This window comes from Salvelinus fontinalis, chromosome 26, assembly GCF_029448725.1.
Source record: "Salvelinus fontinalis isolate EN_2023a chromosome 26, ASM2944872v1, whole genome shotgun sequence".
NCBI lineage: Eukaryota > Metazoa > Chordata > Actinopteri > Salmoniformes > Salmonidae > Salvelinus > Salvelinus fontinalis.
In genome coordinates, this window is record NC_074690.1 from 8,536,478 (window position 1) to 8,562,067 (window position 25,590).

General features: G+C 44.1%; 1 protein-coding gene across 1 annotated transcript in view; it reads left to right on the top strand.

The window, feature by feature from the left end:
* LOC129824574 (dual specificity calcium/calmodulin-dependent 3',5'-cyclic nucleotide phosphodiesterase 1A-like) overlaps positions 1-25,590 on the top strand; it is a 152,296-nt gene that overhangs the window by 24,870 nt on the left and 101,836 nt on the right. The window contains exons 4-5 of the mRNA XM_055884265.1: positions 901-1,083; positions 2,855-2,921. Coding sequence (XP_055740240.1) covers positions 901-1,083; positions 2,855-2,921 — 250 coding nt within the window. The remainder of the gene's footprint in view (positions 1-900; positions 1,084-2,854; positions 2,922-25,590) is intronic.

Below are 25,590 nucleotides of genomic sequence, written 5' to 3' on the forward strand. Positions count from 1 at the left end.
TGTCTCTAACCACTAGGCTACCTGTCTCTAACCACTAGGCTACCTGCCTCTAACCACTAGGCTACACAAAAAGCAGAGATGTGCTTTGGAAATAGCAACTTGGATACAATATGAGGATGTTCCCAAAGCACATCTCTGCTTTTTTTGTCATATCTGACTGACTGAAACCCAGAGATGGAACTTTCACCATATATGCCTGACTGACTGAAACCCTCTAGATTGATCTGTCTCCATATCATCTGACTGACTGAAACCCTCTAGATTGATCTGTCTCCATATCATCTGACTGACTGAAACCCTCTAGATTGATCTGTCTCCATATGATCTGACTGAAACCCTCTAGATTGATCTGTCTCCATATGATCTGACTGAAACCCTCTAGATTGATCTGTCTCCATATGATCTGACTGAAGCCCTCTAGATTGATCTGTCTCCATATCATCTGACTGAAACCTTCTAGATTGATCTGTCTCCATATCATCTGACTGAAACCCTCTAGATTGATCTGTCTCCATATCATCTGACTGAAACCTTCTAGATTGATCTGTCTCCATATCATCTGACTGAAACCCTCTAGATTGATCTGTCTCCATATCATCTGACTGAAACCCTCTAGATTGATCTGTCTCCATATCATCTGACTGAAACCTTCTAGATTGATCTGTCTCCATATCATCTGACTGAAACCCTCTAGATTGATCTGTCTCCATATCATCTGACTGAAACCTTCTAGATTGATCTGTCTCCATATCATCTGACTGAAACCTTCTAGATTGATCTGTCTCCATATCATCTGACTGAAACCTTCTAGATTGATCTGTCTCCATATCATCTGACTGTAGTAAAAGTTAAATAAAAAAGGTCCAACCACCTTTCACCTTCCTCCCTCTCTCCCCCCAGGAAATTGGTCGATACAGAGGATGAGCTCAGCGATATCCAATCAGAGTATGTGCCTTCAGAGGTGCGTGATTGGTTGGCCTCTACATTCACACGTCAGATGGGTTTGATGCTGCGGCAAACCGAGGAGAAACCACGCTTCAGGAGCATCGTACACGCTGTGCAGGCTGGTATCTTCGTAGAGAGGTAAACTCACTCACACGTACACACACATGCACACAGTGAGGAGAAATTACACACTTGTGTACAGCTCTAGCTTCTCTGTAGTGATTTTATAAAGCAGACCTCACCAGACCCTCTAACATCACAAATGGCACCCTATTCCCTACATTTATTTATTTTTTTTATTTTTTTATTTTACCGTTATTTTACCAGGTAAGTTGACTGAGAACACGTTCTCATTTGCAGCAACGACCTGGGGAATAGTTACAGGGGAGAGGAGGGGGATGAATGAGCCAATTGTAAACTGGGGATTATTAGGTGACCATGATGGTTTGAGGGCCAGATTGGGAATTTAGCCAGGACACCGGGGTTAACACCCCTACTCTTACGATAAGTGCCATGGGATCTTTAATGACCTCAGAGAGTCAGGACACCCGTTTAACGTCCCATCCGAAAGACGACACCTTACACAGGGAAGTGTCCCCAATCACTGCCCTGGGTTATTGTTTAGACCAGAGGAAAGGGTGCCTCCTACTGGCCCTCCAACACCACTTCCAGCAGCATCTGGTCTCCCATCCAGGGACTGACCAGGACCAACCCTGCTTAGCTTCAGAAGCAAGCCTGCAGTGGAATGCAGGGTGGTATGCTGCTGGTGCACATAGTGCACACATACATAGTGCACTCCTTTTGACCAGAGACCATAGCGCTCTGGTGAGTCTGGTCTATAGTAGTGCACTATGTAGGGAATAGGGCTCTTGTCAAAAGGGAGGTGTGTCTCTACTGCTGCAGTTATTAAATCCAATCTAACAACCAGTTCACTGTTCAGACTGTCTCAGGGTGTATCGAGCTCTCAGACTGTCTCAGGGTGTACCGAGCTCTCAGACTGTCTCAGGGTGTACCGAGCTCTCAGACTGTCTCAGGGTGTACCGAGCTCTCAGACTGTCTCAGGGTGTACCGAGCTCTCAGACTGTCTCAGGGTGTACCGAGCTCTCAGACTGTCTCAGGGTGTACCGAGCTCTCAGACTGTCTCAGGGTGTACCGAGCTCTCAGACTGTCTCAGGGTGTACCGAGCTCTCAGACTGTCTCAGGGTGTACCGAGCTCTCAGATTGTCTCAGGGTGTACCGAGCTCTCAGACTGTCTCAGGGTGTACCGAGCTCTCAGACTGTCTCAGGGTGTACCGAGCTCTCAGACTGTCTCAGGGTGTACCGAGCTCTCAGACTGTCTCAGGGTGTACCGAGCTCTCAGACTGTCTCAGGGTGTACCGAGCTCTCAGACTGTCTCAAGGTGTACCGAGCTCTCAGACGGTCTCAGGGTGTACCGAGCTCTCAGACTGTCTCAGGGTGTACCGAGCTCTCAGACTGTCTCAGGGTGTACCGAGCTCTCAGACTGTCTCAGGGTGTACCGAGCTCTCAGACGGTCTCAGGGTGTACCGAGCTCTCAGACTGTCTCAGGGTGTACCGAGCTCTCAGACTGTCTCAGGGTGTACCGAGCTCTCAGCTCTATATCAGTGTGTGTCCATTCATCAAAGCCTGACGAGACTGGATAAGAACCATCCCTCAGGAGAACACACACACACACACACACACACACACACACACACACACACACACACACACACACACACACACACACACACACACACACACACACACACACACACACACACACACACACACACACACACACACACACACACACACACACACACATACACACAAAGACACACACACACACACACACACACACCCATTAAAAGGCAGACACTCAGGGTTTGTGTTGATGTGTTTGTCCCAGGATGTACAGACGTACCTCCAGCATGGTGGGACTGAGCTCTCCTACTGCAGTTGTAGCAGTACTGAAGGTAACACACAGTGCAGTATACTAAACAGAGCCTACTAAGAGAAAGAAACTAGTCTTAAAGACATACACATGTTGTCTGTCTGTCCTGTCTCCTCCCAACACATTAATATGTTGTTGTCTGTCTGTCCTGTCTCCTCCCAACACATTAATATGTTGTCTGTCTGTCCTGTCTCCTCCCAACACATTAATATGTTGTCTGTCTGTCCTGTCTCCTCCCAACACATTAATATGTTGTTGTCTGTCTGTCCTGTCTCCTCCCAACACATTAATATGTTGTCTGTCTGTCTGTCCTGTCTCCTCCCAACACATTAATATGTTGTCTGTCTGTCTGTCCTGTCTCCTCCCAACACATTAATATGTTGTTGTCTGTCTGTCCTGTCTCCTCCCAACACATTAATATGTTGTCTGTCTGTCTGTCCTGTCTCCTCCCAACACATTAATATGTTGTCTGTCTGTCCTGTCTCCTCCCAACACATTAATATGTTGTTGTCTGTCTGTCCTGTCTCCTCCCAACACATTAATATGTTGTCTGTCTGTCCTGTCTCCTCCCAACACATTAATATGTTGTCTGTCTGTCCTGTCTCCTCCCAACACATTAATATGTTGTCTGTCTGTCTGTCCTGTCTCCTCCCAACACATTAATATGTTGTCTGTCTGTCCTGTCTCCTCCCAACACATTAATATGTTGTTGTCTGTCTGTCCTGTCTCCTCCCAACACATTAATATGTTGTCTGTCTGTCCTGTCTCCTCCCAACACATTAATATGTTGTCTGTCTGTCCTGTCTCCTCCCAACACATTAATATGTTGTCTGTCTGTCTGTCCTGTCTCCTCCCAACACATTAATATGTTGTCTGTCTGTCCTGTCTCCTCCCAACACATTAATATGTTGTTGTCTGTCTGTCCTGTCTCCTCCCAACACATTAATATGTTGTCTGTCTGTCTGTCCTGTCTCCTCCCAACACATTAATATGTTGTCTGTCTGTCCTGTCTCCTCCCAACACATTAATATGTTGTTGTCTGTCTGTCCTGTCTCCTCCCAACACATTAATATGTTGTCTGTCTGTCCTGTCTCCTCCCAACACATTAATATGTTGTCTGTCTGTCTGTCCTGTCTCCTCCCAACACATTAATATGTTGTCTGTCTGTCTGTCCTGTCTCCTCCCAACACATTAATATGTTGTCTGTCTGTCTGTCCTGTCTCCTCCCAACACATTAATATGTTGTCTGTCTGTCTGTCCTGTCTCCTCCCAACACATTAATATGTTGTCTGTCTGTCCTGTCTCCTCCCAACACATTAATATGTTGTCTGTCTGTCCTGTCTCCTCCCAACACATTAATATGTTGTCTGTCTGTCTGTCCTGTCTCCTCCCAACACATTAATATGTTGTCTGTCTGTCCTGTCTCCTCCCAACACATTAATATGTTGTCTGTCTGTCCTGTCTCCTCCCAACACATTAATATGTTGTCTGTCTGTCCTGTCTCCTCCCAACACATTAATATGTTGTCTGTCTGTCTGTCCTGTCTCCTCCCAACACATTAATATGTTGTCTGTCTGTCCTGTCTCCTCCCAACACATTAATATGTTGTCTGTCTGTCTGTCCTGTCTCCTCCCAACACATTAATATGTTGTCTGTCTGTCTGTCCTGTCTCCTCCCAACACATTAATATGTTGTCTGTCTGTCCTGTCTCCTCCCAACACATTAATATGTTGTCTGTCTGTCTGTCCTGTCTCCTCCCAACACGTTAATATGTTGTCTGTCTGTCTGTCCTGTCTCCTCCCAACACATTAATATGTTGTCTGTCTGTCCTGTCTCCTCCCAACACATTAATATGTTGTCTGTCTGTCCTGTCTCCTCCCAACACATTAATATGTTGTCTGTCTGTCTGTCCTGTCTCCTCCCAACACATTAATATGTTGTCTGTCTGTCTGTCCTGTCTCCTCCCAACACATTAATATGTTGTCTGTCTGTCTGTCCTGTCTCCTCCCAACACATTAATATGTTGTCTGTCTGTCTGTCCTGTCTCCTCCCAACACATTAATATGTTGTCTGTCTGTCCTGTCTCCTCCCAACACGTTAATATGTTGTCTGTCTGTCTGTCCTGTCTCCTCCCAACACATTAATATGTTGTTGTCTGTCTGTCCTGTCTCCTCCCAACACATTAATATGTTGTCTGTCTGTCTGTCCTGTCTCCTCCCAACACATTAATATGTTGTCTGTCTGTCCTGTCTCCTCCCAACACATTAATATGTTGTTGTCTGTCTGTCCTGTCTCCTCCCAACACATTAATATGTTGTCTGTCTGTCTGTCCTGTCTCCTCCCAACACATTAATATGTTGTCTGTCTGTCCTGTCTCCTCCCAACACGTTAATATGTTGTCTGTCTGTCTGTCCTGTCTCCTCCCAACACATTAATATGTTGTTGTCTGTCTGTCCTGTCTCCTCCCAACACATTAATATGTTGTCTGTCTGTCCTGTCTCCTCCCAACACATTAATATGTTGTTGTCTGTCTGTCCTGTCTCCTGCCAACACATTAATATGTTGTCTGTCTGTCCTGTCTCCTCCCAACACATTAATATGTTGTCTGTCTGTCCTGTCTCCTCCCAACACATTAATATGTTGTTGTCTGTCTGTCCTGTCTCCTCCCAACACATTAATATGTTGTTGTCTGTCTGTCCTGTCTCCTCCCAACACATTAATATGTTGTCTGTCTGTCTGTCCTGTCTCCTCCCAACACATTAATATGTTGTCTGTCTGTCCTGTCTCCTCCCAACACATTAATATGTTGTCTGTCTGTCTGTCCTGTCTCCTCCCAACACATTAATATGTTGTCTGTCTGTCTGTCCTGTCTCCTCCCAACACATTAATATGTTGTTGTCTGTCTGTCCTGTCTCCTCCCAACACATTAATATGTTGTCTGTCTGTCCTGTCTCCTCCCAACACATTAATATGTTGTCTGTCTGTCCTGTCTCCTCCCAACACATTAATATGTTGTCTGTCTGTCCTGTCTCCTCCCAACACATTAATATGTTGTCTGTCTGTCCTGTCTCCTCCCAACACATTAATATGTTGTTGTCTGTCTGTCCTGTCTCCTCCCAACACATTAATATGTTGTCTGTCTGTCTGTCCTGTCTCCTCCCAACACATTAATATGTTGTCTGTCTGTCTGTCCTGTCTCCTCCCAACACATTAATATGTTGTCTGTCTGTCCTGTCTCCTCCCAACACATTAATATGTTGTCTGTCTGTCCTATCTCCTCCCAACACATTAATATGTTGTCTGTCTGTCCTGTCTCCTCCCAACACATTAATATGTTGTCTGTCTGTCTGTCCTGTCTCCTCCCAACACATTAATATGTTGTCTGTCTGTCTGTCCTGTCTCCTCCCAACACATTAATATGTTGTCTGTCTGTCTGTCCTGTCTCCTCCCAACACATTAATATTGTCACGATCGTGTGGCGGATTGACGGACCAAAATGCAGCAGTTGGAAAATAAGCCATCTTCTTTTATTATAACACGAAGATGAACACGACACAAAAACACTTTAACAAAACAACAAAACAACAAAACGACCGTGAAGCTACAAACGTTGTGCACAAACATACAGGCTACTAACGTTCTTACATAGACAATTACCCACAACCAATGAGAGCCTATGGCTACCCTAAATAAGGCTCCCAATCAGAGACAACCGAAATCAGCTGTCTCTAATTGGGAACTCATTCAGGTAACCATAGACTCTCCTAGATAACTAACCAACATAGACAACTCTAGACATATACACTCAACACAAAACCATCTACTACACCCCATAACCCCTTTACCAAATAAACACCCAAAACCAACAAAACATAAACATTCCCCATGTCACACCCTGACCTAACTAAAATAATAAAGAAAACAAAGAATAATAAGGCCAGGGCGTGACAAATATGTTGTCTGTCTGTCTGTCCTGTCTCCTCCCAACACATTAATATGTTGTCTGTCTGTCTGTCCTGTCTCCTCCCAACACATTAATATGTTGTCTGTCTGTCCTGTCTCCTCCCAACACATTAATATGTTGTCTGTCTGTCTGTCCTGTCTCCTCCCAACACATTAATATGTTGTCTGTCTGTCTGTCCTGTCTCCTCCCAACACATTAATATGTTGTTGTCTGTCCTGTCTCCTCCCAACACATTAATATGTTGTCTGTCTGTCCTGTCTCCTCCCAACACATTAATATGTTGTCTGTCTGTCTGTCCTGTCTCCTCCCAACACATTAATATGTTGTCTGTCTGTCCTGTCTCCTCCCAACACATTAATATGTTGTTGTCTGTCCTGTCTCCTCCCAACACATTAATATGTTGTCTGTCTGTCCTGTCTCCTCCCAACACATTAATATGTTGTCTGTCTGTCCTGTCTCCTCCCAACACATTAATATGTTGTTGTCTGTCTGTCCTGTCTCCTCCCAACACATTAATATGTTGTCTGTCTGTCTGTCCTGTCTCCTCCCAACACATTAATATGTTGTCTGTCTGTCTGTCCTGTCTCCTCCCAACACATTAATATGTTGTTGTCTGTCTGTCCTGTCTCCTCCCAACACATTAATATGTTGTCTGTCTGTCCTGTCTCCTCCCAACACATTAATATGTTGTCTGTCTGTCTGTCCTGTCTCCTCCCAACACATTAATATGTTGTCTGTCTGTCCTGTCTCCTCCCAACACATTAATATGTTGTCTGTCTGTCCTGTCTCCTCCCAACACATTAATATGTTGTTGTCTGTCTGTCCTGTCTCCTCCCAACACATTAATATGTTGTCTGTCTGTCCTGTCTCCTCCCAACACATTAATATGTTGTTGTCTGTCCTGTCTCCTCCCAACACATTAATATGTTGTCTGTCTGTCCTGTCTCCTCCCAACACATTAATATGTTGTCTGTCTGTCCTGTCTCCTCCCAACACATTAATATGTTGTCTGTCTGTCCTGTCTCCTCCCAACACATTAATATGTTGTTGTCTGTCTGTCCTGTCTCCTCCCAACACATTAATATGTTGTCTGTCTGTCCTGTCTCCTCCCAACACATTAATATGTTGTCTGTCTGTCTGTCCTGTCTCCTCCCAACACATTAATATGTTGTCTGTCTGTCCTGTCTCCTCCCAACACATTAATATGTTGTCTGTCTGTCCTGTCTCCTCCCAACACATTAATATGTTGTTGTCTGTCTGTCCTGTCTCCTCCCAACACATTAATATGTTGTCTGTCTGTCTGTCCTGTCTCCTCCCAACACATTAATATGTTGTCTGTCTGTCCTGTCTCCTCCCAACACATTAATATGTTGTCTGTCTGTCCTGTCTCCTCCCAACACATTAATATGTTGTCTGTCTGTCCTGTCTCCTCCCAACACATTAATATGTTGTCTGTCTGTCCTGTCTCCTCCCAACACATTAATATGTTGTCTGTCTGTCTGTCCTGTCTCCTCCCAACACATTAATATGGTGTCTGTCTGTCTGTCCTGTCTCCTCCCAACACATTAATATGTTGTCTGTCTGTCCTGTCTCCTCCCAACACATTAATATGTTGTCTGTCTGTCTGTCCTGTCTCCTCCCAACACATTAATATGTTGTCTGTCTGTCCTGTCTCCTCCCAACACATTAATATGTTGTTGTCTGTCCTGTCTCCTCCCAACACATTAATATGTTGTCTGTCTGTCCTGTCTCCTCCCAACACATTAATATGTTGTCTGTCTGTCTGTCCTGTCTCCTCCCAACACATTAATATGTTGTCTGTCTGTCCTGTCTCCTCCCAACACATTAATATGTTGTTGTCTGTCCTGTCTCCTCCCAACACATTAATATGTTGTCTGTCTGTCTGTCGTGTCTCCTCCCAACACATTAATATGTTGTCTGTCTGTCTGTCCTGTCTCCTCCCAACACATGAATATGTTGTTGTCTGTCTGTCCTGTCTCCTCCCAACACATTAATATGTTGTCTGTCTGTCCTGTCTCCTCCCAACACATTAATATGTTGTTGTCTGTCTGTCCTGTCTCCTCCCAACACATTAATATGTTGTCTGTCTGTCTGTCCTGTCTCCTCCCAACACATTAATATGTTGTCTGTCTGTCTGTCCTGTCTCCTCCCAACACGTTAATATGTTGTCTGTCTGTCTGTCCTGTCTCCTCCCAACACATTAATATGTTGTCTGTCTGTCCTGTCTCCTCCCAACACATTAATATGTTGTCTGTCTGTCCTGTCTCCTCCCAACACATTAATATGTTGTCTGTCTGTCTGTCCTGTCTCCTCCCAACACATTAATATGTTGTTGTCTGTCTGTCCTGTCTCCTCCCAACACATTAATATGTTGTTGTCTGTCTGTCCTGTCTCCTCCCAACACATTAATATGTTGTCTGTCTGTCTGTCCTGTCTCCTCCCAACACATTAATATGTTGTCTGTCTGTCCTGTCTCCTCCCAACACATTAATATGTTGTCTGTCTGTCCTGTCTCCTCCCAACACATTAATATGTTGTTGTCTGTCTGTCCTGTCTCCTCCCAACACATTAATATGTTGTCTGTCTGTCCTGTCTCCTCCCAACACATTAATATGTTGTCTGTCTGTCCTGTCTCCTCCGAACACATTAATATGTTGTCTGTCTGTCTGTCCTGTCTCCTCCCAACACATTAATATGTTGTCTGTCTGTCTGTCTGTCCTGTCTCCTCCCAACACATTAATATGTTGTCTGTCTGTCTGTCTGTCTCCTCCCAACACATTAATATGTTGTCTGTCTGTCCTGTCTCCTCCCAACACATTAATATGCTGTCTGTCTGTCCTGTCTCCTCCCAACACATTAATATGTTGTCTGTCTGTCCTGTCTCCTCCCAACACATTAATATGTTGTCTGTCTGTCTGTCTGTCCTGTCTCCTCCCAACACATTAATATGTTGTTGTCTCTCCTGTCTCCTCCCAACACATTAATATGTTGTCTGTCTGTCTGTCCTGTCTCCTCCCAACACATTAATATGTTGTCTGTCTGTCTGTCCTGTCTCCTCCCAACACATTAATATGTTGTCTGTCTGTCTGTCCTGTCTCCTCCCAACACATTAATATGTTGTCTGTCTGTCTGTCTGTCCTGTCTCCTCCCAACACATTAATATGTTGTCTGTCTGTCCTGTCTCCTCCCAACACATTAATATGTTGTCTGTCTATCCTGTCTCCTCCCAACACATTAATATGTTGTTGTCTGTCTGTCCTGTCTCCTCCCAACACATTAATATGTTGTCTGTCTGTCTGTCCTGTCTCCTCCCAACACATTAATATGTTGTCTGTCTGTCCTGTCTCCTCCCAACACATTAATATGTTGTCTGTCTGTCCTGTCTCCTCCCAACACATTAATATGTTGTTGTCTGTCTGTCCTGTCTCCTCCCAACACATTAATATGTTGTCTGTCTGTCCTGTCTCCTCCCAACACATTAATATGTTATCTGTCTGTCCTGTCTCCTCCCAACACATTAATATGTTGTCTGTCTGTCTGTCCTGTCTCCTCCCAACACATTAATATGTTGTCTGTCTGTCCTGTCTCCTCCCAACACATTAATATGTTGTCTGTCTGTCCTGTCTCCTCCCAACACATTAATATGTTGTCTGTCTGTCTGTCCTGTCTCCTCCCAACACATTAATATGTTGTCTGTCTGTCCTGTCTCCTCCCAACACATTAATATGTTGTCTGTCTGTCCTGTCTCCTCCCAACACATTAATATGTTGTCTGTCTGTCTGTCTCCTCCCAACACATTAATATGTTGTCTGTCTGTCTGTCCTGTCTCCTCCCAACACATTAATATGTTGTCTGTCTGTCTGTCCTGTCTCCTCCCAACACATTAATATGTTGTCTGTCTGTCCTGTCTCCTCCCAACACATTAATATGTTGTCTGTCTGTCCTGTCTCCTCCCAACACATTAATATGTTGTCTGTCTGTCCTGTCTCCTCCCAACACATTAATATGTTGTCTGTCTGTCTGTCCTGTCTCCTCCCAACACATTAATATGTTGTTGTCTGTCTGTCCTGTCTCCTCCCAACACATTAATATGTTGTCTGTCTGTCTGTCCTGTCTCCTCCCAACACATTAATATGTTGTCTGTCTGTCCTGTCTCCTCCCAACACATTAATATGTTGTCTGTCTGTCCTGTCTCCTCCCAACACATTAATATGTTGTCTGTCTGTCTGTCCTGTCTCCTCCCAACACATTAATATGTTGTCTGTCTGTCTGTCCTGTCTCCTCCCAACACATTAATATGTTGTCTGTCTGTCCTGTCTCCTCCCAACACATTAATATGTTGTCTGTCTGTCCTGTCTCCTCCCAACACATTAATATGTTGTCTGTCTGTCCTGTCTCCTCCCAACACATTAATATGTTGTCTGTCTGTCCTGTCTCCTCCCAACACATTAATATGTTGTTGTCTGTCTGTCCTGTCTCCTCCCAACACATTAATATGTTGTCTGTCTGTCTGTCCTGTCTCCTCCCAACACATTAATATGTTGTCTGTCTGTCCTGTCTCCTCCCAACACATTAATATGTTGTCTGTCTGTCTGTCCTGTCTCCTCCCAACACATTAATATGTTGTCTGTCTGTCTGTCCTGTCTCCTCCCAACACATTAATATGTTGTCTGTCTGTCCTGTCTCCTCCCAACACATTAATATGTTGTCTGTCTGTCTGTCCTGTCTCCTCCCAACACATTAATATGTTGTCTGTCTGTCCTGTCTCCTCCCAACACATTAATATGTTGTCTGTCTGTCCTGTGTCCTCCCAACACATTAATATGTTGTCTGTCTGTCTGTCCTGTCTCCTCCCAACACATTAATATGTTGTCTGTCTGTCCTGTCTCCTCCCAACACATTAATATGTTGTCTGTCTGTCTGTCCTGTCTCCTCCCAACACATTAATATGTTGTCTGTCTGTCCTGTCTCCTCCCAACACATTAATATGTTGTCTGTCTGTCTGTCCTGTCTCCTCCCAACACATTAATATGTTGTCTGTCTGTCCTGTCTCCTCCCAACACATTAATATGTTGTCTGTCTGTCCTGTCTCCTCCCAAAACATTAATATGTTGTCTGTCTGTCCTGTCTCCTCCCAACACATTAATATGTTGTCTGTCTGTCTGTCCTGTCTCCTCCCAACACATTAATATGTTGTCTGTCTGTCCTGTCTCCTCCCAACACATTAATATGTTGTCTGTCTGTCTGTCTGTCCTGTCTCCTCCCAACACATTAATATGTTGTCTGTCTGTCTGTCTGTCCTGTCTCCTCCCAACACATTAATATGTTGTCTGTCTGTCCTGTCTCCTCCCAACACATTAATATGTTGTCTGTCTGTCTGTCCTGTCTCCTCCCAACACATTAATATGTTGTCTGTCTGTCTGTCCTGTCTCCTCCCAACACATTAATATGTTGTCTGTCTGTCTGTCCTGTCTCCTCCCAACACATTAATATGTTGTCTGTCTGTCTGTCTGTCCTGTCTCCTCCCAACACATTAATATGTTGTCTGTCTGTCCTGTCTCCTCCCAACACATTAATATGTTGTCTGTCTGTCCTGTCTCCTCCCAACACATTAATATGTTGTTGTCTGTCTGTCCTGTCTCCTCTCAACACATTAATATGTTGTCTGTCTGTCTGTCCTGTCTCCTCCCAACACATTAATATGTTGTCTGTCTGTCCTGTCTCCTCCCAACACATTAATATGTTGTCTGTCTGTCCTGTCTCCTCCCAACACATTAATATGTTGTTGTCTGTCTGTCCTGTCTCCTCCCAACACATTAATATGTTGTCTGTCTGTCCTGTCTCCTCCCAACACATTAATATGTTGTCTGTCTGTCCTGTCTCCTCCCAACACATTAATATGTTGTCTGTCTGTCTGTCCTGTCTCCTCCCAACACATTAATATGTTGTCTGTCTGTCCTGTCTCCTCCCAACACATTAATATGTTGTCTGTCTGTCCTGTCTCCTCCCAACACATTAATATGTTGTCTGTCTGTCCTGTCTCCTCCCAACACATTAATATGTTGTCTGTCTGTCTGTCCTGTCTCCTCCCAACACATTAATATGTTGTCTGTCTGTCCTGTCTCCTCCCAACACATTAATATGTTGTCTGTCTGTCCTGTCTCCTCCCAACACATTAATATGTTGTCTGTCTGTCTGTCCTGTCTCCTCCCAACACATTAATATGTTGTCTGTCTGTCTGTCCTGTCTCCTCCCAACACATTAATATGTTGTCTGTCTGTCCTGTCTCCTCCCAACACATTAATATGTTGTCTGTCTGTCCTGTCTCCTCCCAACACATTAATATGTTGTCTGTCTGTCCTGTCTCCTCCCAACACATTAATATGTTGTCTGTCTGTCTGTCCTGTCTCCTCCCAACACATTAATATGTTGTTGTCTGTCTGTCCTGTCTCCTCCCAACACATTAATATGTTGTCTGTCTGTCTGTCCTGTCTCCTCCCAACACATTAATATGTTGTCTGTCTGTCCTGTCTCCTCCCAACACATTAATATGTTGTCTGTCTGTCCTGTCTCCTCCCAACACATTAATATGTTGTCTGTCTGTCTGTCCTGTCTCCTCCCAACACATTAATATGTTGTCTGTCTGTCTGTCCTGTCTCCTCCCAACACATTAATATGTTGTCTGTCTGTCCTGTCTCCTCCCAACACATTAATATGTTGTCTGTCTGTCTGTCCTGTCTCCTCCCAACACATTAATATGTTGTCTGTCTGTCTGTCCTGTCTCCTCCCAACACATTAATATGTTGTCTGTCTGTCCTGTCTCCTCCCAACACATTAATATGTTGTCTGTCTGTCTGTCCTGTCTCCTCCCAACACATTAATATGTTGTCTGTCTGTCCTGTCTCCTCCCAACACATTAATATGTTGTCTGTCTGTCCTGTCTCCTCCCAAAACATTAATATGTTGTCTGTCTGTCCTGTCTCCTCCCAACACATTAATATGTTGTCTGTCTGTCTGTCCTGTCTCCTCCCAACACATTAATATGTTGTCTGTCTGTCCTGTCTCCTCCCAACACATTAATATGTTGTCTGTCTGTCCTGTCTCCTCCCAACACATTAATATGTTGTCTGTCTGTCTGTCCTGTCTCCTCCCAACACATTAATATGTTGTCTGTCTGTCCTGTCTCCTCCCAACACATTAATATGTTGTCTGTCTGTCCTGTCTCCTCCCAACACATTAATATGTTGTCTGTCTGTCTGTCCTGTCTCCTCCCAACACATTAATATGTTGTCTGTCTGTCCTGTCTCCTCCCAACACATTAATATGTTGTCTGTCTGTCTGTCCTGTCTCCTCCCAACACATTAATATGTTGTCTGTCTGTCCTGTCTCCTCCCAACACATTAATATGTTGTCTGTCTGTCTGTCCTGTCTCCTCCCAACACATTAATATGTTGTCTGTCTGTCCTGTCTCCTCCCAACACATTAATATGTTGTCTGTCTGTCCTGTCTCCTCCCAACACATTAATATGTTGTCTGTCTGTCCTGTCTCCTCCCAACACATTAATATGTTGTCTGTCTGTCTGTCCTGTCTCCTCCCAACACATTAATATGTTGTCTGTCTGTCCTGTCTCCTCCCAACACATTAATATGTTGTTGTCTGTCTGTCCTGTCTCGTCCCAACACATTAATATGTTGTCTGTCTGTCTGTCTGTCCTGTCTCCTCCCAACACATTAATATGTTGTCTGTCTGTCCTGTCTCCTCCCAACACATTAATATGTTGTTGTCTGTCTGTCCTGTCTCCTCCCAACACATTAATATGTTGTCTGTCTGTCTGTCCTGTCTCCTCCCAACACATTAATATGTTGTCTGTCTGTCCTGTCTCCTCCCAACACATTAATATGTTGTCTGTCTGTCTGTCCTGTCTCCTCCCAACACATTAATATGTTGTCTGTCTGTCCTGTCTCCTCCCAACACATTAATATGTTGTCTGTCTGTCTGTCCTGTCTCCTCCCAACACATTAATATGTTGTCTGTCTGTCTGTCCTGTCTCCTCCCAACACATTAATATGTTGTCTGTCTGTCCTGTCTCCTCCCAACACATTAATATGTTGTCTGTCTGTCCTGTCTCCTCCCAACACATTAATATGTTGTCTGTCTGTCTGTCCTGTCTCCTCCCAACACATTAATATGTTGTCTGTCTGTCCTGTCTCCTCCCAACACATTAATATGTTGTTGTCTGTCTGTCCTGTCTCCTCCCAACACATTAATATGTTGTCTGTCTGTCCTGTCTCCTCCCAACACATTAATATGTTGTCTGTCTGTCCTGTCTCCTCCCAACACATTAATATGTTGTCTGTCTGTCTGTCCTGTCTCCTCCCAACACATTAATATGTTGTCTGTCTGTCTGTCCTGTCTCCTCCCAACACATTAATATGTTGTCTGTCTGTCCTGTCTCCTCCCAACACATTAATATGTTGTCTGTCTGTCTGTCCTGTCTCCTCCCAACACATTAATATGTTGTCTGTCTGTCTGTCCTGTCTCCTCCCAACACATTAATATGTTGTCTGTCTGTCCTGTCTCCTCCCAACACATTAATATGTTGTCTGTCTGTCTGTCCTGTCTCCTCCCAACACATTAATATGTTGTCTGTCTGTCCTGTCTCCTCCCAACACATTAATATGTTGTTGTCTGTCTGTCCTGTCTCCTCCCAACACATTAATATGTTGTTGTCTGTCTGTCCTGTCTCCTCCCAACACATTAATATGTTGTCTGTCTGTCCTGTCTCCTCCCAACACATTAATATGTTGTCTGTCTGTCTGTCCTGTCTCCTCCCAACACATTAATATGTTGTCTGTCTGTCTGTCCTGTCTCCTCCCAACACATTAATATGTTGTCTGTCTGTCCTGTCTCCTCCCAACACATTAATATGTTGTCTGTCTGTCTGTCCTGTCTCCTCCCAACACATTAATATGTTGTCTGTCTGTCTGTCCTGTCTCCTCCCAACACATTAATATGTTGTCTGTCTGTCCTGTCTCCTCCCAACACATTAATATGTTGTCTGTCTGTCTGTCCTGTCTCCTCCCAACACATTAATATGTTGTCTGTCTGTCCTGTCTCCTCCCAACACATTAATATGTTGTCTGTCTGTCCTGTCTCCTCCCAACACATTAATATGTTGTCTGTCTGTCTGTCCTGTCTCCTCCCAACACATTAATATGTTGTCTGTCTGTCCTGTCTCCTCCCAACACATTAATATGTTGTCTGTCTGTCTGTCCTGTCTCCTCCCAACACATTAATATGTTGTCTGTCTGTCCTGTCTCCTCCCAACACATTAATATGTTGTCTGTCTGTCTGTCCTGTCTCCTCCCAACACATTAATATGTTGTCTGTCTGTCCTGTCTCCTCCCAACACATTAATATGTTGTCTGTCTGTCCTGTCTCCTCCCAACACATTAATATGTTGTCTGTCTGTCCTGTCTCCTCCCAACACATTAATATGTTGTCTGTCTGTCTGTCCTGTCTCCTCCCAACACATTAATATGTTGTCTGTCTGTCCTGTCTCCTCCCAACACATTAATATGTTGTCTGTCTGTCCTGTCTCCTCCCAACACATTAATATGTTGTCTGTCTGTCTGTCCTGTCTCCTCCCAACACATTAATATGTTGTCTGTCTGTCCTGTCTCCTCCCAACACATTAATATGTTGTCTGTCTGTCCTGTCTCCTCCCAACACATTAATATGTTGTCTGTCTGTCTGTCCTGTCTCCTCCCAACACATTAATATGTTGTCTGTCTGTCCTGTCTCCTCCCAACACATTAATATGTTGTCTGTCTGTCTGTCCTGTCTCCTCCCAACACATTAATATGTTGTCTGTCTGTCCTGTCTCCTCCCAACACATTAATATGTTGTCTGTCTGTCTGTCCTGTCTCCTCCCAACACATTAATATGTTGTCTGTCTGTCCTGTCTCCTCCCAACACATTAATATGTTGTCTGTCTGTCCTGTCTCCTCCCAACACATTAATATGTTGTCTGTCTGTCCTGTCTCCTCCCAACACATTAATATGTTGTCTGTCTGTCTGTCCTGTCTCCTCCCAACACATTAATATGTTGTCTGTCTGTCCTGTCTCCTCCCAACACATTAATATGTTGTTGTCTGTCTGTCCTGTCTCCTCCCAACACATTAATATGTTGTCTGTCTGTCTGTCCTGTCTCCTCCCAACACATTAATATGTTGTCTGTCTGTCCTGTCTCCTCCCAACACATTAATATGTTGTTGTCTGTCTGTCCTGTCTCCTCCCAACACATTAATATGTTGTCTGTCTGTCTGTCCTGTCTCCTCCCAACACATTAATATGTTGTCTGTCTGTCCTGTCTCCTCCCAACACATTAATATGTTGTCTGTCTGTCTGTCCTGTCTCCTCCCAACACATTAATATGTTGTCTGTCTGTCCTGTCTCCTCCCAACACATTAATATGTTGTCTGTCTGTCTGTCCTGTCTCCTCCCAACACATTAATATGTTGTCTGTCTGTCTGTCCTGTCTCCTCCCAACACATTAATATGTTGTCTGTCTGTCCTGTCTCCTCCCAACACATTAATATGTTGTCTGTCTGTCCTGTCTCCTCCCAACACATTAATATGTTGTCTGTCTGTCTGTCCTGTCTCCTCCCAACACATTAATATGTTGTCTGTCTGTCCTGTCTCCTCCCAACACATTAATATGTTGTTGTCTGTCTGTCCTGTCTCCTCCCAACACATTAATATGTTGTCTGTCTGTCCTGTCTCCTCCCAACACATTAATATGTTGTCTGTCTGTCCTGTCTCCTCCCAACACATTAATATGTTGTCTGTCTGTCTGTCCTGTCTCCTCCCAACACATTAATATGTTGTCTGTCTGTCTGTCCTGTCTCCTCCCAACACATTAATATGTTGTCTGTCTGTCCTGTCTCCTCCCAACACATTAATATGTTGTCTGTCTGTCTGTCCTGTCTCCTCCCAACACATTAATATGTTGTCTGTCTGTCTGTCCTGTCTCCTCCCAACACATTAATATGTTGTCTGTCTGTCCTGTCTCCTCCCAACACATTAATATGTTGTCTGTCTGTCTGTCCTGTCTCCTCCCAACACATTAATATGTTGTCTGTCTGTCCTGTCTCCTCCCAACACATTAATATGTTGTTGTCTGTCTGTCCTGTCTCCTCCCAACACATTAATATGTTGTTGTCTGTCTGTCCTGTCTCCTCCCAACACATTAATATGTTGTCTGTCTGTCCTGTCTCCTCCCAACACATTAATATGTTGTCTGTCTGTCTGTCCTGTCTCCTCCCAACACATTAATATGTTGTCTGTCTGTCCTGTCTCCTCCCAACACATTAATATGTTGTTGTCTGTCTGTCCTGTCTCCTCCCAACACATTAATATGTTGTCTGTCTGTCTGTCCTGTCTCCTCCCAACACATTAATATGTTGTTGTCTGTCTGTCCTGTCTCCTCCCAACACATTAATATGTTGTCTGTCTGTCCTGTCTCCTCCCAACACATTAATATGTTGTTGTCTGTCTGTCCTGTCTCCTCCCAACACATTAATATGTTGTCTGTCTGTCCTGTCTCCTCCCAACACATTAATATGTTGTCTGTCTGTCTGTCCTGTCTCCTCCCAACACATTAATATGTTGTCTGTCTGTCCTGTCTCCTCCCAACACATTAATATGTTGTTGTCTGTCTGTCCTGTCTCCTCCCAACACATTAATATGTTGTCTGTCTGTCTGTCCTGTCTCCTCCCAACACATTAATATGTTGTCTGTCTGTCTGTCCTGTCTCCTCCCAACACATTAATATGTTGTCTGTCTGTCCTGTCTCCTCCCAACACATTAATATGTTGTCTGTCTGTCTGTCCTGTCTCCTCCCAACACATTAATATGTTGTTGTCTGTCTGTCCTGTCTCCTCCCAACACATTAATATGTTGTCTGTCTGTCCTGTCTCCTCCCAACACATTAATATGTTGTTGTCTGTCTGTCCTGTCTCCTCCCAACACATTAATATGTTGTCTGTCTGTCTCCTCCCAACACATTAATATGTTGTCTGTCTGTCCTGTCTCCTCCCAACACATTAATATGTTGTTGTCTGTCTGTCCTGTCTCCTCCCAACACATTAATATGTTGTCTGTCTGTCCTGTCTCCTCCCAACACATTAATATGTTGTCTGTCTGTCTGTCCTGTCTCCTCCCAACACATTAATATGTTGTCTGTCTGTCCTGTCTCCTCCCAACACATTAATATGTTGTCTGTCTGTCTGTCCTGTCTCCTCCCAACACATTAATATGTTGTCTGTCTGTCCTGTCTCCTCCCAACACATTAATATGTTGTCTGTCTGTCCTGTCTCCTCCCAACACATTAATATGTTGTCTGTCTGTCTGTCCTGTCTCCTCCCAACACATTAATATGTTGTCTGTCTGTCCTGTCTCCTCCCAACACATTAATATGTTGTCTGTCTGTCTGTCCTGTCTCCTCCCAACACATTAATATGTTGTCTGTCTGTCTGTCCTGTCTCCTCCCAACACATTAATATGTTGTCTGTCTGTCTGTCCTGTCTCCTCCCAACACATTAATATGTTGTCTGTCTGTCTGTCCTGTCTCCTCCCAACACATTAATATGTTGTCTGTCTGTCTGTCCTGTCTCCTCCCAACACATTAATATGTTGTCTGTCTGTCCTGTCTCCTCCCAACACATTAATATGTTGTTGTCTGTCTGTCCTGTCTCCTCCCAACACATTAATATGTTGTCTGTCTGTCTCCTCCCAACACATTAATATGATGTCTGTCTGTCCTGTCTCCTCCCAACACATTAATATGTTGTTGTCTGTCTGTCCTGTCTCCTCCCAACACATTAATATGTTGTCTGTCTGTCCTGTCTCCTCCCAACACATTAATATGTTGTCTGTCTGTCCTGTCTCCTCCCAACACATTAATATGTTGTCTGTCTGTCTGTCCTGTCTCCTCCCAACACATTAATATGTTGTCTGTCTGTCCTGTCTCCTCCCAACACATTAATATGTTGTCTGTCTGTCCTGTCTCCTCCCAACACATTAATATGTTGTCTGTCTGTCTGTCCTGTCTCCTCCCAACACATTAATATGTTGTCTGTCTGTCTGTCCTGTCTCCTCCCAACACATTAATATGTTGTCTGTCTGTCTGTCCTGTCTCCTCCCAACACATTAATATGTTGTCTGTCTGTCTGTCCTGTCTCCTCCCAACACATTAATATGTTGTCTGTCTGTCCTGTCTCCTCCCAACACATTAATATGTTGTCTGTCTGTCTGTCCTGTCTCCTCCCAACACATTAATATGTTGTCTGTCTGTCTGTCCTGTCTCCTCCCAACACATTAATATGTTGTCTGTCTGTCCTGTCTCCTCCCAACACATTAATATGTTGTCTGTCTGTCTGTCCTGTCTCCTCCCAACACATTAATATGTTGTCTGTCTGTCTGTCCTGTCTCCTCCCAACACATTAATATGTTGTTGTCTGTCTGTCCTGTCTCCTCCCAACACATTAATATGTTGTCTGTCTGTCCTGTCTCCTCCCAACACATTAATATGTTGTCTGTCTGTCCTGTCTCCTCCCAACACATTAATATGTTGTCTGTCTGTCCTGTCTCCTCCCAACACATTAATATGTTGTCTGTCTGTCTGTCCTGTCTCCTCCCAACACATTAATATGTTGTCTGTCTGTCTGTCCTGTCTCCTCCCAACACATTAATATGTTGTCTGTCTGTCCTGTCTCCTCCCAACACATTAATATGTTGTCTGTCTGTCTGTCCTGTCTCCTCCCAACACATTAATATGTTGTCTGTCTGTCTGTCCTGTCTCCTCCCAACACATTAATATGTTGTCTGTCTGTCCTGTCTCCTCCCAACACATTAATATGTTGTCTGTCTGTCTGTCCTGTCTCCTCCCAACACATTAATATGTTGTCTGTCTGTCTGTCCTGTCTCCTCCCAACACATTAATATGTTGTCTGTCTGTCCTGTCTCCTCCCAACACATTAATATGTTGTTGTCTGTCTGTCCTGTCTCCTCCCAACACATTAATATGTTGTCTGTCTGTCTGTCCTGTCTCCTCCCAACACATTAATATGTTGTCTGTCTGTCCTGTCTCCTCCCAACACATTAATATGTTGTCTGTCTGTCTGTCCTGTCTCCTCCCAACACATTAATATGTTGTCTGTCTGTCTGTCCTGTCTCCTCCCAACACATTAATATGTTGTCTGTCTGTCTGTCCTGTCTCCTCCCAACACATTAATATGTTGTTGTCTGTCTGTCCTGTCTCCTCCCAACACATTAATATGTTGTCTGTCTGTCCTGTCTCCTCCCAACACATTAATATGTTGTCTGTCTGTCTGTCCTGTCTCCTCCCAACACATTAATATGTTGTCTGTCTGTCCTGTCTCCTCCCAACACATTAATATGTTGTCTGTCTGTCTGTCCTGTCTCCTCCCAACACATTAATATGTTGTCTGTCTGTCCTGTCTCCTCCCAACACATTAATATGTTGTCTGTCTGTCTGTCCTGTCTCCTCCCAACACATTAATATGTTGTCTGTCTGTCCTGTCTCCTCCCAACACATTAATATGTTGTCTGTCTGTCTGTCCTGTCTCCTCCCAACACATTAATATGTTGTTGTCTGTCTGTCCTGTCTCCTCCCAACACATTAATATGTTGTCTGTCTGTCTGTCCTGTCTCCTCCCAACACATTAATATGTTGTCTGTCTGTCCTGTCTCCTCCCAACACATTAATATGTTGTCTGTCTGTCCTGTCTCCTCCCAACACATTAATATGTTGTTGTCTGTCTGTCCTGTCTCCTCCCAACACATTAATATGTTGTCTGTCTGTCCTGTCTCCTCCCAACACATTAATATGTTGTTGTCTGTCTGTCCTGTCTCCTCCCAACACATTAATATGTTGTCTGTCTGTCCTGTCTCCTCCCAACACATTAATATGTTGTCTGTCTGTCTGTCCTGTCTCCTCCCAACACATTAATATGTTGTCTGTCTGTCTGTCCTGTCTCCTCCCAACACATTAATATGTTGTTGTCTGTCTGTCCTGTCTCCTCCCAACACATTAATATGTTGTCTGTCTGTCTGTCCTGTCTCCTCCCAACACATTAATATGTTGTCTGTCTGTCCTGTCTCCTCCCAACACATTAATATGTTGTCTGTCTGTCTGTCCTGTCTCCTCCCAACACATTAATATGTTGTCTGTCTGTCTGTCCTGTCTCCTCCCAACACATTAATATGTTGTCTGTCTGTCCTGTCTCCTCCCAACACATTAATATGTTGTCTGTCTGTCCTGTCTCCTCCCAACACATTAATATGTTGTCTGTCTGTCTGTCCTGTCTCCTCCCAACACATTAATATGTTGTCTGTCTGTCCTGTCTCCTCCCAACACATTAATATGTTGTCTGTCTGTCCTGTCTCCTCCCAACACATTAATATGTTGTCTGTCTGTCCTGTCTCCTCCCAACACATTAATATGTTGTTGTCTGTCTGTCCTGTCTCCTCCCAACACATTAATATGTTGTCTGTCTGTCTGTCCTGTCTCCTCCCAACACATTAATATGTTGTTGTCTGTCTGTCCTGTCTCCTCCCAACACATTAATATGTTGTCTGTCTGTCTGTCCTGTCTCCTCCCAACACATTAATATGTTGTCTGTCTGTCTGTCCTGTCTCCTCCCAACACATTAATATGTTGTCTGTCTGTCTGTCCTGTCTCCTCCCAACACATTAATATGTTGTTGTCTGTCTGTCCTGTCTCCTCCCAACACATTAATATGTTGTCTGTCTGTCCTGTCTCCTCCCAACACATTAATATGTTGTCTGTCTGTCTGTCCTGTCTCCTCCCAACACATTAATATGTTGTCTGTCTGTCTGTCCTGTCTCCTCCCAACACATTAATATGTTGTCTGTCTGTCTGTCCTGTCTCCTCCCAACACATTAATATGTTGTCTGTCTGTCTGTCCTGTCTCCTCCCAACACATTAATATGTTGTCTGTCTGTCTGTCCTGTCTCCTCCCAACACATTAATATGTTGTCTGTCTGTCCTGTCTCCTCCCAACACATTAATATGTTGTTGTCTGTCTGTCCTGTCTCCTCCCAACACATTAATATGTTGTCTGTCTGTCTGTCCTGTCTCCTCCCAACACATTAATATGTTGTCTGTCTGTCCTGTCTCCTCCCAACACATTAATATGTTGTCTGTCTGTCCTGTCTCCTCCCAACACATTAATATGTTGTTGTCTGTCTGTCCTGTCTCCTCCCAACACATTAATATGTTGTCTGTCTGTCCTGTCTCCTCCCAACACATTAATATGTTGTTGTCTGTCTGTCTGTCCTGTCTCCTCCCAACACATTAATATGTTGTCTGTCTGTCCTGTCTCCTCCCAACACATTAATATGTTGTCTGTCTGTCTGTCCTGTCTCCTCCCAACACATTAATATGTTGTCTGTCTGTCCTGTCTCCTCCCAACACATTAATATGTTGTTGTCTGTCTGTCCTGTCTCCTCCCAACACATTAATATGTTGTCTGTCTGTCCTGTCTCCTCCCAACACATTAATATGTTGTCTGTCTGTCTGTCCTGTCTCCTCCCAACACATTAATATGTTGTTGTCTGTCTGTCCTGTCTCCTCCCAACACATTAATATGTTGTCTGTCTGTCTGTCCTGTCTCCTCCCAACACATTAATATGTTGTCTGTCTGTCTGTCCTGTCTCCTCCCAACACATTAATATGTTGTCTGTCTGTCCTGTCTCCTCCCAACACATTAATATGTTGTCTGTCTGTCTGTCCTGTCTCCTCCCAACACATTAATATGTTGTCTGTCTGTCTGTCCTGTCTCCTCCCAACACATTAATATGTTGTCTGTCTGTCCTGTCTCCTCCCAACACATTAATATGTTGTCTGTCTGTCTGTCCTGTCTCCTCCCAACACATTAATATGTTGTCTGTCTGTCTGTCCTGTCTCCTCCCAACACATTAATATGTTGTCTGTCTGTCCTGTCTCCTCCCAACACATTAATATGTTGTTGTCTGTCTGTCCTGTCTCCTCCCAACACATTAATATGTTGTCTGTCTGTCTGTCCTGTCTCCTCCCAACACATTAATATGTTGTCTGTCTGTCCTGTCTCCTCCCAACACATTAATATGTTGTCTGTCTGTCTGTCCTGTCTCCTCCCAACACATTAATATGTTGTCTGTCTGTCTGTCCTGTCTCCTCCCAACACATTAATATGTTGTCTGTCTGTCTGTCCTGTCTCCTCCCAACACATTAATATGTTGTTGTCTGTCTGTCCTGTCTCCTCCCAACACATTAATATGTTGTCTGTCTGTCCTGTCTCCTCCCAACACATTAATATGTTGTCTGTCTGTCTGTCCTGTCTCCTCCCAACACATTAATATGTTGTCTGTCTGTCCTGTCTCCTCCCAACACATTAATATGTTGTCTGTCTGTCTGTCCTGTCTCCTCCCAACACATTAATATGTTGTCTGTCTGTCCTGTCTCCTCCCAACACATTAATATGTTGTCTGTCTGTCTGTCCTGTCTCCTCCCAACACATTAATATGTTGTCTGTCTGTCCTGTCTCCTCCCAACACATTAATATGTTGTCTGTCTGTCTGTCCTGTCTCCTCCCAACACATTAATATGTTGTTGTCTGTCTGTCCTGTCTCCTCCCAACACATTAATATGTTGTCTGTCTGTCTGTCCTGTCTCCTCCCAACACATTAATATGTTGTCTGTCTGTCCTGTCTCCTCCCAACACATTAATATGTTGTCTGTCTGTCCTGTCTCCTCCCAACACATTAATATGTTGTTGTCTGTCTGTCCTGTCTCCTCCCAACACATTAATATGTTGTCTGTCTGTCCTGTCTCCTCCCAACACATTAATATGTTGTTGTCTGTCTGTCCTGTCTCCTCCCAACACATTAATATGTTGTCTGTCTGTCCTGTCTCCTCCCAACACATTAATATGTTGTCTGTCTGTCTGTCCTGTCTCCTCCCAACACATTAATATGTTGTCTGTCTGTCTGTCCTGTCTCCTCCCAACACATTAATATGTTGTTGTCTGTCTGTCCTGTCTCCTCCCAACACATTAATATGTTGTCTGTCTGTCTGTCCTGTCTCCTCCCAACACATTAATATGTTGTCTGTCTGTCCTGTCTCCTCCCAACACATTAATATGTTGTCTGTCTGTCTGTCCTGTCTCCTCCCAACACATTAATATGTTGTCTGTCTGTCTGTCCTGTCTCCTCCCAACACATTAATATGTTGTCTGTCTGTCCTGTCTCCTCCCAACACATTAATATGTTGTCTGTCTGTCCTGTCTCCTCCCAACACATTAATATGTTGTCTGTCTGTCTGTCCTGTCTCCTCCCAACACATTAATATGTTGTCTGTCTGTCCTGTCTCCTCCCAACACATTAATATGTTGTCTGTCTGTCCTGTCTCCTCCCAACACATTAATATGTTGTCTGTCTGTCCTGTCTCCTCCCAACACATTAATATGTTGTTGTCTGTCTGTCCTGTCTCCTCCCAACACATTAATATGTTGTCTGTCTGTCTGTCCTGTCTCCTCCCAACACATTAATATGTTGTTGTCTGTCTGTCCTGTCTCCTCCCAACACATTAATATGTTGTCTGTCTGTCTGTCCTGTCTC